We start from the raw sequence: 16,313 nt of genomic DNA, 5'->3' as shown, positions 1-16,313 counted from the left end.
GGCTGGTCCTCAACATCAGTGACTTCAAATAGTGAAGTCACCCAGTCATCTTCTATATGGACTAGTTGGTGAAGGAATCTGAATATAATGGCATTCTCATTTTTCCCTCTGCAGGAGTGACAAAAGATCTCCAGATGTCTGACTTCTAGATTAAGAAAATGGTACAAAACAGGGACGAGCAGCGAAACTTCCTTTATTTCTTTCCAGCCTGTGCTCTTTTGATGCATATAAAAATAACCATTCCCTGCTACCAAAACATGAACATTGAGACTAAATACAGACAAATGTTGTTTATAATAAACTTCATTTGTCTTTATATTTTGGCAAAGGAAATTTTTAGTGTAGTCAGTAATTTAAACGGTTTCTTATGACATTCATTCTCTGATTTTTTTCTTCCTGTCACAGAACAATTTTTAGCTAAGATGCAGTTCATGGGCTCTTTCATTTGATTGAAGTTCAGGATGAAGCCATATGTTCTTTTCAGTGGATGATGTTGAAGTCAGTTTCTTCTCCAAATTTTTTTCTTGGCTGCATACTCATCACAGGAACCACAAGTATCAGACTGCAGACATCCAAAACTTATACGAATGTTTCTTAAGATACATTCTTATCTTTAAACTACTCCTTGAATATACTGGACTTTCTTTTATATTCAAGGTCTCAGGTGGGTAGATTTTTTCTGACTTTGTCAAATTATAGTGGTTGTTGTGACCTTTAAGTGAACTAATGTGTCCTCCTACTGCTTCACAAATTCCATCTGTTAAGGCCTGTGCTTAAGTTCTGTGTTTTCCTCGGCTGTCTCACAGAGATTGGTCTCCAGATTTAAGTCTCTCGAGTAAATGATTTGCCTTGCCCTTCTTTAAGCCATGTAATGACATAAATGCATGCTTGCACACATGTACAGGGTTATTACAAATGATTGAAGCGATTTCACAGCTCTACCATAACTTTATTATTTGAGATATTTTCACAATGCTTTGCACACACATACAAAAACTCAAAAAGTTTTTTTAGGCATTCACAAATGTTCGATATGTGCCCCTTTAGTGATTTTTTACATTTACATTTACATTTACATTTATACTCCGCAAGCCACCCAACGGTGTGTGGCGGAGGGCACTTTACGTGCCACTGTCATTATCTCCCTTTCCTGTTCCAGTCGCGTATGGTTCGCGGGAAGAACGACTGTCTGAAAGCCTCTGTGCGCGCTCTAATCTCTCTAATTTTACATTCGTGATCTCCTCGGGAGGTATAAGTAGGGGGAAGCAATATATTCGATACCTCATCCAGAAACGCACCCTCTCGAAACCTGGCGAGCAAGCTACACCGCGATGCAGAGCGCCTCTCTTGCAGAGTCTGCCACTGTGATTCGGCAGACATCAAGCCGATAATCAAGTTCCTCACACACTCGGCGCAGCATGTCCCCATCAATGAGTTCGAAAGCATTGTTGATACGAGCTCGCAGTTCTGGCATGTTTCTTGGTAGAGGAGGTTTCAACACTGAATCTTTCACATCACTATGCGTGAAACTTGCTCACACGCGTTCAACCGTTTCTTCGCTCACTGCAGGCCGACCCGTTGATTTCTCCTTACAGAGGCATCCAGAAGCTTTAAACTGCGCATACCATCGCCGAATGGAGTTAGCAGTTGGTGGATCTTTGTTGAACTTCGTCCTGAAGTGTCGTTGCACTGTTATGACTGACTGATGTGAGTGCATTTCAAGCACGACATACGCTTTCTCGGCTCCTGTCGCCATTTTGACTCACTGTGCTCTCGAGCGCTCTGGCGGCAGAAACCTGAAGTGCGGCTTCAGTCGAACAAAACTTTATGAGTTTTTCTACGTATCTGTAGTGTGTCGTGACCATATGTCAATGAATGGAGCTACAGTGAATTTATGAAATCGCTTCAATCATTTGTAATAGCCCTGTATTTGTTAGAAAACACAACAATGAGTGTGACAACAATGATAATATTAGCTGCAACAGGTCCACACAGGCTAAGAACAGTTATAACATTAAATTTTCCAGTTAGATTCCCTGGATTTGTCAGATTGTTGCTGAGTTCTGAAATACCATCTAAAACTACACTGGTTAAATTATTTTAATTTTTATTCACTGAAGACATATTTAAATGTGTGTGGATGCAAAAGCTGCTACATGTAAGATGCCAAGAGTTATTATCTGAACTTTAATTGCTCGTAACAAATAATTTCTGAAACTATTACCATGTGAGAAATGTCTCCATACCTGAAACATTGTTTCAGTAACAGTCACCTGTCTGAAAGTGCCATAAATGGAACACTTTAGGATCCTTGACTGAAATCACTATTTACCTTGAAGATTATACTTACCATTTCACTGTCTCATTTTTACAAGTCTAAGAAGAATAATACATTTCATATCAAATAAATTTATTTCTTCTGGGTAATGGTATGTACTTTTGCATTGTAAATGTGTAAGAAAATAGGATATCTGAAAAACTTATGGTACCCAAAATTCATTTACATATATCAAAAGAAAAGCTTCATATTTCTGCTATGGCAAGTAAAACTCAACTGTTTCATTCGGATCTCTGAAACACAGACATTGCAGTATAGCTCATAGGGTGGTCAAAGGTTGTTGAATAGTATGGAATTGTCTAAAGGGAAATATTATGCAGAGTGTTGTTGGAACATGAATTTTTTTCAAGTTGCGACTCTCTTTGCACTAAAACTAATTACTTATGGTGGGTACCTTTTACTGTTTTCTTAACTATTTATTGCTTCGACCATATAGACCTCATTCTGTAGCTTTCTGTTCCAGGGATTTGTTGACAGTCATAATGTAGCTCTTCTGCACTACTCAATATATCTGTCAGCAGTTTATAGTCATTGAAAGTAGTAAATCCCTTATTGGCTCTGAGCACTATGGGACTTAACATCTATGGTCATCAGTCCCGTAAATCCCTATTAATAGTTTGGCTAGATTAAACCAATAAAGGAAATCAGAATCCCCTTTCATTCCAGAAAATCTCTTTCCCTCAAAGAACCACAGAATATATACTTTTTCAAACATTTTACGATAATTGGATAATATAATTCTTATAGAAATATCTCTTTCATGGTTTTCTATTCCTTTTTAACGCTGGATTATCAAGAGCTTATAAAATTAAATTGTACAGGCCTGGATTTCACCCTAGGAACTGAAACATGTAAAGAGAGTATGACTGGAAAGGAGAGAAGATAGTGACAAGCTGCATTTTAAATCTACAAGAAAGTAGCAATTCACAGATGAAATATATAAAACTAAATTATCTGTTATCTCTCTAACTTTTTTCACTTCAACATAAAAACCCTTCTAAAAGACAACCTCACAATACATTTTACGGTTTATCTCCCTATATAACTGAGTACTAACATAATGAACCCTGGAAAAATACAGTTGGTAATAAACTGGCTGCATAAAATGTTGATGGATTTGGCTTTCTCCAAGTATAGTGATCATTACAAAATACAGAAGGTAAATGAAGAGAATAATTAAGTGATGATATTTCTGTAATTACTGTATGAATGCAGTACCTTTGTTCGTATTTCATCCATGAGAATGATGAGCAATGTAGAAAATGCAAGATTATGGTTAGTGAACTGTAGATACAGGGTGTTTCAAAAATGACCGGTATATTTGAAATGTCAATAAAAACTAAACAAGCAGCGATAGAAATACACCGTTTGTTGCAATATGCTTGGGACAACAGTACATTTTCAGGCGGACAAACTTTCGAAATTACAGTAGTTACAATTTTCAACAACAGATGGCGCTGCAAGTGATGTGAAAGATATAGAAGACAACGCAGTCTGTGGGTGCGCCATTCTGTACGTCGTCTTTCTGCTGTAAGCGTGTGCTGTTCACAACGTGCAAGTGTGCTGTAGACAACATGGTTTATTCCTTAGAACAGAGGATTTTTCTGGTGTTGGAATTCCACCGCCTAGAACACAGTGTTGTTGCAACAAGACGAAGTTTTCAACCGAGGTTTAATGTAACCAAAGGACTGAAAAGCGATACAATAAAGGATCTGTTTGAAAAATTGATCCAACAGCGGCCTCGGGTTTCTGTTCACCGTGTTGCAGCTGCGGTCCAAATGACGCCAACGTCCACGTATCGTCTCATGCGCCAGAGTTTACACCTCTATCCATACAAAATTCAAACGCGGCAACCCCTCAGCGCCGCTACCATTGCTGCACGAGAGACATTCGCTAACGATATAGTGCACAGGATTGATGACGGCGATATGCATGTGGGCAGCATTTGGTTTACTGACAAAGCTTATTTTTACCTGGACAGCTTCGTCAATAAACAGAACTGGCGCATATGGGGAACCGAAAAGCCCCATGTTGCAGTCCCATCGTCCCTGCATCCTCAAAAAGTACTGGTCTGGGCCGCCATTTCTTCCAAAGGAATCATTGGCCCATTTTTCAGATCCGAAACGATTACTGCATCACGCTATCTGGACATTCTTCGTGAATTTGTGGCGGTACAAACTGCCTTAGACGACACTGCGAACACCTCGTGCTTTATGCAAGATGGTGCCCGGCCACATCGCATGGCCGACGTCTTTAATTTCCTGAATGAATATTTCGATGATCGTGTGATTGCTTTGGGCTATCCGAAACATACAGGAGGCGGCGTGGATTGGCCTCCCTATTCGCCAGACATGAACCCCTGTGACTTCTTTCTGTGGGGACACTTGAAAGACCAGGTGTACCGCCAGAATCCAGAAACAATTGAACAGCTGAAGCAGTACATCTCATCTGCATGTGAAGCCATTCTGCCAGACACGTTGTCAAAGGTTTCGGGTAATTTCATTCGGAGACTACGCCATATTATTGCTACGCATGGTGGATATGTGGAAAATATCGTACTATAGAGTTTCCCAGACCGCAGCGCCATCTGTTGTTGAAAATTGTAACTACTGTAATTTCGAAAGTTTGTCTGCCTGAAAATGTACTGTTGTCCCAAGCATATTGCAACAAACGGTGTATTTCTATCGCTGCTCGTTTAGTTTTTATTGCCGTTTCAAATATACCGGTCATTTTTGAAACACCCTGTATGTTCCTGTGATGGAAAAACATTTCGAAAATATACAGAACATTTCTTCTGTACATTTCTTCCCCCCATCTTTGTTGTATGCAACTATGTGACCTTTTTCACCAGTGACTGAGTTTGGCTGTTCCTTTATAAAACAGCTGCTGAATTGTGGGGCTCGTGTCTGTTGAATTGACTTGATGGAAACCAAAGCCATATATTAACTACACATTTCGACATTTCAAAATGTAACTGAACAAAGTTATTCTCAGTGTCCCTGCTGTGCAAACAGGAAGCGAATTCTGGTAATGCATTAAAGTTGGGCTGTACTTGCTACTGACTATATACTCTAACCACTTCAAGTTGAAAATAACCTTTTAAAAAACATTCTTTTGACCTACGTGCAGCTGAAGTAGTTTATCATGTTTTCGTGGACCTCATGAAACTATACACATATTGTTCAAGCAATACTTGGGTCATTTCTTCCTCTGTGTGTTGTGTTTAGGAATACTAATGCCACAAACCTATAACTGAAAACATCTCATGCTCTCTTGACTCCAGTAGCATCAAATCAACCTTTATAACAGCAAAAACAAAAATCTCTTGTGGTCTATTCTGTTGGCCTTAACGGACAGTTATCATTTAACTCAGGCGATTACATGTTTTCTGTCCTAGACCATTCAATCAGCAAATTTATGAACTGAGTGACTTGTTGGAAAATCTCTCTCATCTTGTAAAAAAATAGTAATGTAATGAAACATTACTATTCTACAAGACGTGAATTTAGTATGTCAAAGGAAGGATGAACGGGATCATCGGTCATAAATTTTTAATCTCTTTATTACAAATTGATTTCAGCTAGTGTGAGCTATCATCAGTCCAGTTATATTCCAATCATGATGACTCACCATAAATAAAATTACACATAGTACCACAATAACAAACAGTATAACTGTTTGTTACTTGAAATGGGAATGTAGTACCATGAGTGATTTTATTTATGATGAGTCATCATGATTTGAATATAATCTTGCTGAAGTAAGTCCACTGAAGATAGCTACACAGTAGCTGATATCGATCTGCAATAAACAGATTAAAAATTTACGACCATTGCTCCATTTCTCTTGCTTTGATTCTCATTAATATGATCATGAAGCATGCTGTTCCTGATGGAAATGAACCCAACGTGAATTCCAAAGCTCCTGCCTGTTATTCAGCTGGTACAGAAGTATGGCTTACCAGATGTCTCGTGTTCTTCACACCAGCAGTCAAACAGTAAAATTCATGGCTTGTGTTAACTGCATTGAATACAGTATTTTGGAATACAGTCACATAGTGGGCCTCTGCGAATGATGAATGCCCATGTAGTGGGCCTGTAGGTACTTCAAACCTTGTTCAGTGAGGCACCTTACTATGACACCTGCTGTATCACCGAGTTCTCCTTGCTGTACAGTGAACGACTTTCTCTGTAACCACTGAATCCTAATAAATAACTGAGATACATCAGGGAATGTTGTAAATATTCAGAGATGTCACGTCATTGTGAATATATAGTAAACATTGTCATATCAGTACATACAACGTAAGCACAATCACTATACATTAAAATAGTCTGAAATTTTGTTTAATGCAATTCCAGTTCAGCGAATTTGTACGGGTAGCCTTCAATAAGTAATGGAATAAGTTTTTATATGAAAGCAGGTCAGTTTTAATCAAAATTCCAATACACCTTATGTTACCTACTCTTTTGACTAAACAACATATTTTTTAACATAATCTCCATTCAGAGTGATGGCCTTACGCCACCTTAATGGGAGGGCGTCTATGCCTGCTTGGTGCCACTCTACTGATTGACAATTAAGGTAACATCTTGCTGTATCACTAATCTCCCCATCATCCATCTACTGCTCCCCATGGAGTGCATCCTTCAATGGGCCAAACAGATGGAGGTTGGAGCAGGCAAGATTGGGGTTGTAGGATAAATCAGGAAGAACAATCATATGAAGTTTTGTGAGCTCCCCTCTGGTGCATTGACTTGTGTGAGGCCTTTTGTTGTCAAAGAAGGAGTGGTCCGTTATGCAATTTTGTGGTGACGAACATGCTGGAGTCATTTCTTGAATTTCCTGATGGTTGCACAATAGACTCCAGAGTTCGTTGCTGCACCATGAGCAAGGACATCAAACATAATAACCCCTTCAGAGTCTCAGAAGATCATCACCATGATTTACCAGCTGAGGGGATGGCTCTGAACATTTTCTTTGGAAGGGAAGTGATGTGATGTTTCTCCATGGATTGCTGTTTTGTTTCCAGTTTGAAGTGATGAATCCATGTTTCATCACCTGTGATGATGTTGAACAAAGTAAAATGTCACTATGTGCTCATAATGTGCAAACAATTCTGCACAGAAGGTCCTTCATTGTCCTCTGTGGTCGTCTGTTAGGTGTGTCAACATACATTTCAGTACCCCAAACTGGTGGACGACTGTGTCGGTACTACCACCAGAGATGTCTGGTTCAGAAGTGAGGTGTTTGTTTGTGATTCACTGATTGCCTCTAATGAGAGTATCCACACATTCCAACATTGTAGAGGTCACAGCTATTCTGGCCGGCCTGCACAAGGGAGATCGGACAGATTTGTGCAACCTTGTTGCAATGATGACAGACAACTCGCGTAATGACTCACCATAGTTTTGTTCACTGCCAGGTCTCTGTAGACATTCTGCAGGTGCCTATGAATATCTGTGATGCTCTAATTTTCCACCAAAACAAACTCAACACCAGCTCTCTGCATGGAACACACTTCTATTACAGACACCATTTTGAGGTCTACATATAGCTCCACCACCTATCGGAAGTTCATGAAATGATAGTGTCTGACGTGAGAATATTCCATGATGCCCACAACAAATTCTGCATTTTTTTAAACCAAAATTGGCTGAGAAAAAAAATGTATTGCAATAGATACTGAATGCCCCTCATACATCTTTAAGTAATATCATTGCTTACACATTGCATTTTTTTTTTTTTTTTGAAGCATAGAAGAAAAACAAAAAAAAAAAAAAAAAAACACTTGGAGTGACCAAGTGACCATATCATTGTATATACAGTAAAGTTCAGAATATGACCTTAAAAGGTGTCACTGTAGTATGGATCCATGTGTAATATTTCAGAATATGGCCACTTTTTACTTGTAATTAAGAGTGATTTGAAACTGACAAGAAATACAGATGTGACAAATGTGCTTGACAATGACACTTAGTCGAAATTAGCCATGCGGTAACCTTTGAACTGCTTCCATCTCTGAATCTGAATCTGATGAAGACTTTCCTCAGCAGAACTGCCACCTTCAACACTGATGAGTAACCAATCAACAACACAATCTGCGGAACCATCCAAGTGACATATTTTGTCATCTTCTTTTGTTACATGTTGTTCTGCATCCCACCAGCATTCAGCAGTGACATGTTACACTTGTCACAGAAACAGTTGTAAACTTTGCTGTCACTGCTGCAAGTTCCTCTACTGGTAGCAATGGATGTTGTTCTGATAACTTCTCAGAAATATCGAGAACTATCAGTTTTGCACAGCTCTTTAATGGTGTTCCTCTTCTGTGTTCCACAAAAGAACACAATACAGTTTCAGCTACTTTCACCATACACATGGGAAACATGAAGAAGTGAGAAACACCACAATGACGGTCCACATGAATGCCGAACAGCGGTTGGTGGCTAGGGGGAACTTCCCATCATTATCTTCAGTATTCACAATGGGAAAGTTTCTTTGCGCTCTACTACTCTCTGTATGTTTCTTCAGAATGTGTGAATGTAACTTAATGCTCATACCCAGGAAGATCACCACTTACAATCTGAGGAATGGTGTGTAGTGCATTGTTGCATACAAAAATTTATTTCCTTCTGCACACTCCAACACTCCATTTACTGTAAAGTTCACAACACAGGATGCCATTTAAATATGCATTAAAAAATTAACATGAAGGGAAATTGAACCCATAACTTCGCAATTACATGTCAGTTACAATAGCTACTATGCAGCCAGAACTGTATACATTTGGTGGTATTTTTATAATGATACTGTACCATGTTTCTCAAATTTATAAAAAAAGAAGATGAAAACTTAGGCACATTGGCATTTTGTATTCAAAGCAGAAATTGAGAGAGTGTTTATAAACAAAGCCAACATGCACTGATCAGAGGTAGCCATAACGTCATGCAGAAAATTGTTCAGAGAAAATGACTGTGCACTGAGATTTGAAATAAGAGTTTGTAAGCATGTAGCATGCTGGCCAGCAAAACTATTACTGTCTGTTAATGCTTTTTAGAATATCTTAAAGTTTCATTAGCAGTAGTATAGCACAAAATGTGTAATACATAATTAGATTCTACTTCCAATGGCGTAACAACACCTGTGAACTTGTGCTAAGACCTGACTGGTCACCGCAACTATGTTTGTTCACATTAGGATTGGACTTAGGACGAATGGAGTAGAGTCTTGAAAATCTCATTCCTCTTTCCTAAGCCTCTGTGATGTACCTTGCATTTTCGCAATAACCCTATTAGTATGATCAAAGTTTTACTTTGTATATTGCAGTTTCTTCCATCTGCTTCCTAAGACTTTACTAAAGCAAATAATCCAACATCAAAATGGAATGTTAGAGTTAACATCTTGTCAATTCTGAGAATGTTAGCAATGGAACATTAGTTCAGATTGGACAATGTTTGGCTCTTCAAACTAATCATTCTGCCATTCACCTGTAGACGTTCTGGGAACCCTTAGAAAACCCGAGTTGAGATGGCAGAACGGATATCTGAACAAGACTTAAACACCAGTGCAGAGTCTCAACAGCTTGGTTATCTCACTCCTCTTGATTCATTAGAATTCATGGTAAACTATTATACACATTTTCAGAATCTAATACTAATGACCCATTAAAATTGCAGAAGTTCTATTTTTAATATCAGAATGTGGAACGCTGATACCGAATAAACTGTTCAAATGTAGCAAGTAAATTTTTACATTACATATGATGTAAGTTTCTGAGGAATCATCAGTGCCTGCTTACAACACTGAACAGATGATGTTTGAATAAAATTGCCTTTGATGTATGTATGCAGACTGAAGCAATGAATGAAAATTTCTACCAAGGCCAGGAGTTGAACCCGGGTCTCGTGCTCACTAGGCAGAAGTTGTAACCACTACACCATCCTCGCACAGTGGCTTGGTACAACTACAAGAACTACCCCAGCACACCTCCCTCCTCTGCAAATTCCCATTCACACCTCAGCCCACTTGGTATTTCCCCTAATGAATGTGAATTTGGGTTGAGGAGATGCACCCATGTGCTAGGGTAAACCATGTAGTTGTGCAAACCCAGTGTGGCAAGGTGGCATAGTGGTTAGCACATCTGCCTACTGATCAGGAGATCCGGGTTCGAATCCCAGCCCTGGTACAAATTTTCATTCATCACTTCACTCTGGATACACACATCACAGACGTTTGAGACTTGAAAAGGTCTCTGGAACCATATTGCTTCATTTAATTATGCTGTCCATTATAAATTTATATGTAGCTTGCCATGGTTGCACCAGAATTCCTCAAATGAATTATGCATATTTATTACACTCACTTTTCTCCATAATCTTACAGGTGAAGCTCAAGTCAAGTATACAGACACTGGACTTCCGGGTGACGGAAGGTGGCAGTAACTTCAGTGTGGGCCAGAGGCAGCTGGTGTGTCTGGCGAGAGCCATACTTAGGAATAATAGGATCCTGGTGCTTGATGAAGCCACTGCCAACGTTGATCCAGAGTGAGTACCTCCATTGCTGTATCATTATTTATTACAAGACCTGTCATAAAATGAACTCTCTATTGCTTTACATTCAAAGATTGATCGATGTTTGTTGGTAATTGACCAGATCTTTGGGAATATGAGAGTGCTTTGCACTATTCTCTACTTCTCAACAAATGAGACACTTCCATTAATATTGCCTAAAAATGAAGATTGGTGGAAACATTGTGTCTCTACAGTCAATCCCCGACTTCAAATTCCTCTTTATTACCTTTACACAAGGATAGCTTAGTTTTTAAGAAGGGTATTCATAAATCTGAAAACAAAGTTCTTACATATGTACCTTGTTTCCACACAAGCTGTGGCATCTGTAATCATCGGTATTTTGCATTATAGCTGCAGGTATTTTTATATGTGGTACCTTAATATGTACACGCATCAGTGTTTTGGTTGTTTTCACTTTGCGTTGAACAGTCTTCCACCAACACACAAACTTTATGAGCTGATTTTTCTGCACAGTCATTACTGTACCCTAATATAGACGAGTCGTTTTGCGTCCACACAGCCACATTTCAACACCTGACCTGCTGCCCAGGGAAAATGTGCATTAATGGCTTGCTTGTGCCATGAGTACATGGAGTTCTTATCTAACCTTTAAAAAAGAACTTACAACTTGAAGTAGTTATAATTATTCATCTGCAAATGACTTGAGTACTGATGTGTTGTTTAGTACACCACCCTCCGTCACCGTATCTGCACTTATAGCCTTTACACCCTATGTACAGGGTGTTCATTTTAACTGAAGATATCGAAATATCTCGAAAATTACACATCGGATGAAAAATATTATAATTCCAATTTGTTTGTCTCAGCGCGGGACATCCAATGATACCAAACTCAATCAGCACCCCACTTTGTGCATCAGTGGGAGAGGCAGCTTTGAAATCTCCAATGGAACCCCCATTTTTCATTGCAGATACGATTCTATGTCAAAATCTACATATGTTATATCTGAAGCATTTTCTTCCTTTTGCCACAGATGGCACTGAAGTCAGAGGAATAGAAATGGGTGCACAATCATAACTTACGACATGCTGCTCAGTGGCCCTTGAATATCCAATGGCATGTGGGAACCAACCTCCATGATGTGAGGGTAGGAGAGGCCAGTATTGTATAACTTCTAATTGGGATCCCCATGTGCAACATTGTATTCCTCCGACATATAAAACACGCTGTGGCTCAAGGCTAAAGCTACAGTACTTTTCCAATTAGAATAAGTGTTCAAACGTAGTACCATCAACTTCAGTGCACTCAGTGATCTGTTATTCAAATTGCTGCAGGACAGAAGCATATCTGTGAGAATGTCAGCACAGGCGTTTCTGATGAGGTTGACCACGTCTTCACGCCTGTTGGCACTTCTGTTACACCTTAAACATACCCGCAGAAAAAAAATCCAGTGGCGTCAAATCCGGCGACCAAGCTGGCCAATTAATAAGGCCACCTCTGCCGATCCATCAACCGGTGTAAACACTGTATAGTACCTCCTGTGATTCAGTTACATAATGCACTGGGCCGTCATCATGCTAAAAGCACATAGGCTGTCAAACATGCAGGGCAACATCCTTCAGTAGTACTGGTAGCTCCTGTCCCAAAAGTGTTCAATATTTGCTTCCATTCAGTGTGCCATTGACAAAATAAGGACCAGTGTATTTGCTCCCCATGATGCCACACCATAGGTTAACCAACCAAGGAAGTTGATTATCAACTTGCCGTAACCAGTAGGGATTGTCTACACTCCAGTAATGCACATTATGCTGATTAATGCCACAATGGTTTGTAAAAGTAGACTCATCACAAAATAGTACCTTGGCAGAGAACGTGGGGATTGTTTGCATTTGTTGACATGCCCACTCACACAGTGCTACCTGATTATGAAAATTGGAAGTTCTCCATGGATTGACACATGGTATCAAGGATGCTTAGGACAATGCAGTATTGTGACAATACAGCCTAAGGACATTCAGGCACTTATCCAATAAACACTGTACTAGTATTGTAATGTTTATATCCACCATCTGTTCTACATCTGGGTCATATGTGAACTCTGGTTGCAGTGTACTGCCTATTATTAAAGGTCATAACTTGCTTAAACGGCCACAGTGGCACATTGAGTAGTGTCCTGTTCGATATGTCAGAGGAATATAATGTTATGAAAGATGTTTCCAATTAGAAGTTATGAAATACTGGCCTGTCCTACCCCTGCAGCATGGAGGTGGAGTCCCATGTTCCATTGGATATTCGAGGGCCATTGATTAGCATATAGTAAATTACGATAGTGTAACCATTTCTATTCCTCCAATTACTGTGCCATCTGTGGTGAAAGTAAGAAAATACTTCAGTTAAAAGATATGTAGATTTTGCCATAGAATTGCAGTCTGCAATGAAAAATGGTGAAGACTACAAAGTTGCCTCCCGCCACCCATGCACGGGGTGGGGTGGTGGATCGAGTGTTATTTAAATAAAAATCAACAATCAGTAAAATAGCTTTTGAAAACAAGTAAGAAATCAAAAACACTTGTCGAATATTAAGGATAAAATGAGAATAACAGTTGATGTCACCTAAAAATCTTTTAAACAATTAAGAAACTAAGCAATTTGTCAAACATTAACAGGTATCTGAAGTCAGCCAAGCTGCATATTAATGATCAAAAGCTTAACATTTTTAAATTGAATTTTAAATATAATATCTTAAATATTTGCTCTAAATTTGGTAACAACAGTAGCGACACGCCTGTTATTGACATGAGTACAAAACCAGGAGAAGTTATAAGATACAGTTCAATCCTGCGGCAGGCAGGGTAACCTGACAGCAGCATGGATGGTGGAACTTGCCACTGACAGGTGTGCTGGTGGATGGGGCAGGTTCTGTAAAACATGAACCAGAAGAGGCTAAGAACTAACCTTAGAAAACTAGTAACAGTGCATTGCTTTACAAATGGTGGCACATATTTCATTATATTACCATTTAAGAGCCAAACATAAATAAATAAAAAACAAACATCTATACAATCAGCAAATATGGTGATAAGTAAGAAAGCACTTAACTGAGTAGCACTCTGATCACAGGAACGAAAAAAAAAACCAATAAGGCTTACATGCCTCCACAATTAATTGTAAAACAGTTACTTGTCCTAATTATGCAGCAGGAACAGCCATTACACACTATTTTGAAATGGAAGAAAAGTCACTGACTTCTAACATGTTTTCCAGTAAGAAACCAGCCATAAGTAATGAATTGGGCAGCACTTACTAACGTAAACTCAGCTGTTTGAAATAGCTAAGCTAGCAAATCACAGATGTGAAACGTGGTTTACCAGGCTGCTTGTGACACCTACAGTGGAAAAGTACATTCTTATGTTAGGAGAATTTACCACAAAAAATCTCAAGGTGGTCAACTATCAAGCGCACCAAAATGTTTTACAAATACATAATTAAAATGAAGTGTAAGGCAATCTGATTAAATTAGACTCAACCCACTAAAATGTTTTACAAATGATTAAATGATTACAATGAAAAGGCACTCTGATTAAATTAGACTTCACTGTATTTAAAAGGGAGAACAGCACACAGCTCAGACCTCAACATGGTCTATGGTAAGCCACTCGAAATACAAACAATTTAAACAGGCAGTTATGATTACCATAACTCCACTAGCTCTGAACACAGACCATGCAACTTAAATGCATTTCATGAACAGTTGCGATTAAGTGTCTGTAATGAAACAGAGTTGCTTCCATTAAGGTACACCTCAGTTCTTTCAGAGTGAACCCCCATTAACAACAAGCACAGCAGACCTTCTGGAAAGGAGAAACTGATCACAGCACTAAAACTTTAAAACAAGGCACAGAAGTCACAGAAAGAATCTCACCAAAAATATTTGACGAACTGGTAATGAAGTGACAGTCAAATCTCCACTCGCTTGGCACAAGCACATTTCCAGAGTCCTTTCATTACCACAGCCAACCAAAAACACCATCTCCACAGAATGTAGTCTGTGCTCTGCAAAAGCCATTTACTATCGTGTGATCTTAAGCTTTCACAGCGAATTAACTCTTTGTACTGTTCTCAGGTCTTCATCCGGGTGCAGTCATTTTCAAACCACAATATTTCGACAGTGTTCCTTGCCGTCTCCTTAAGTGATACCTGCAGGTATCACCTGAAGATGACGGCAAGGAACGTTGTTGAAATATCGTGGTTTGAAAATGACTGCACCCAGCTGGAGACCCGAGAACAGTACAAACATTTACTATTGCCTCGAGACAGTAGAGGTAAAGTGGCCCCACACCCTGCAAGAGCTCCTTCCAATTTAGCCTGCAAGTTCCAACTGTCAGTCTTTGTGCCAGTCAAAACTGCTCACATGGAGAACAACCAAAGAATGTGCCCTGCTTCTGTAATCTAACAATCGACTGATCAATGTGAGCCGGCATGGCTCAAAGGCATATTATACTCAAGGTAGATCCTATTCTAAAATAAAAATATTGTATCTTCTACAGGTTGTTGCACGGAATAAGCTGTATCGCATGGCAGCATATTTCAATAAAAGTACAAATTTCATCAGTATTTACTGGTGAGGGACATTAATGGGCGACTTGAGGGACCAGAATTCAGGCTTGTGTGGATCTCAACATGTAACAAACTGAAGCAAAGGAAAAGCGTTCTTTGCCATAATCCGAAAGAAATATGGGCCTGCTGTGAATCATGTGGTTGGATTTTGTTTTGTAAGATGTAGTACAAGATATATGTTGAAGAAAATGCAGTAGGCTAGCTAAGAGTCACAACAGTAGTCCGCACGAGATTCATCATTGTCAGTTACAGGAAATATGTTGCTTATCTTCATTTCAGAGTACGGCCATACGGACATTTGACAGTCTATATGATTCTGGTGATGCCTTGGAGATTTACACTGTATGTTTGGCAGTTACTGTGGTACCATGAGCCGAGACTTGCTCATATTTCATGGAAATTGTACAGTTAATGATCACAGTCATCTTTCAGCACTTCTGATACTCAGTGCAGAAGTGCTGACCACTTGATCAAAAGCCCTGACACAAGTTTATGGTCAGGTTGTAAGCTATCCTAAGTAAAGCGTTCACTTCTACAGCCTATACACTGTCTTGAAGAATCAGATTGCAACTCTGAGAGTCTCTATTGATACATAAACTGTTCGTTTACAGCAAGAAATGTTCAAGAAGAGGCTTAAGCACATCCCTGTGATTAATTAATATATCTGTGATGTGTGTAGTCCCTACTAGCGGTGGTAACAAATTTCTAATGAGTGTTAACATAAGAGGTCAATGTATGAGGGCTGTTCGGGAGGTGGGGAAAGATCAGTCACAAAATGGAAACCACAGTCAAAATCTGATGAAGGTTTGCACAGGTGTGTTGAC

At 39.2% G+C, this 16,313-nt stretch overlaps 1 protein-coding gene across 1 annotated transcript in view; it reads left to right on the top strand.

The window, feature by feature from the left end:
- The window catches only part of LOC126162645 (ATP-binding cassette sub-family C member 4-like), a 335,428-nt gene that overhangs the window by 313,064 nt on the left and 6,051 nt on the right, over nt 1-16,313 (top strand). The window contains exon 24 of the mRNA XM_049919282.1: nt 10,724-10,884. Within this exon, the coding sequence (XP_049775239.1) occupies nt 10,724-10,884 (161 nt within the window). The remainder of the gene's footprint in view (nt 1-10,723; nt 10,885-16,313) is intronic.

The sequence above is a fragment of the Schistocerca cancellata genome, chromosome 2 (genome assembly GCF_023864275.1).
Source record: "Schistocerca cancellata isolate TAMUIC-IGC-003103 chromosome 2, iqSchCanc2.1, whole genome shotgun sequence".
Classification (NCBI taxonomy): Eukaryota; Metazoa; Arthropoda; class Insecta; order Orthoptera; family Acrididae; genus Schistocerca; species Schistocerca cancellata.
This window is presented reverse-complemented; position numbering and strand designations above follow the sequence as displayed.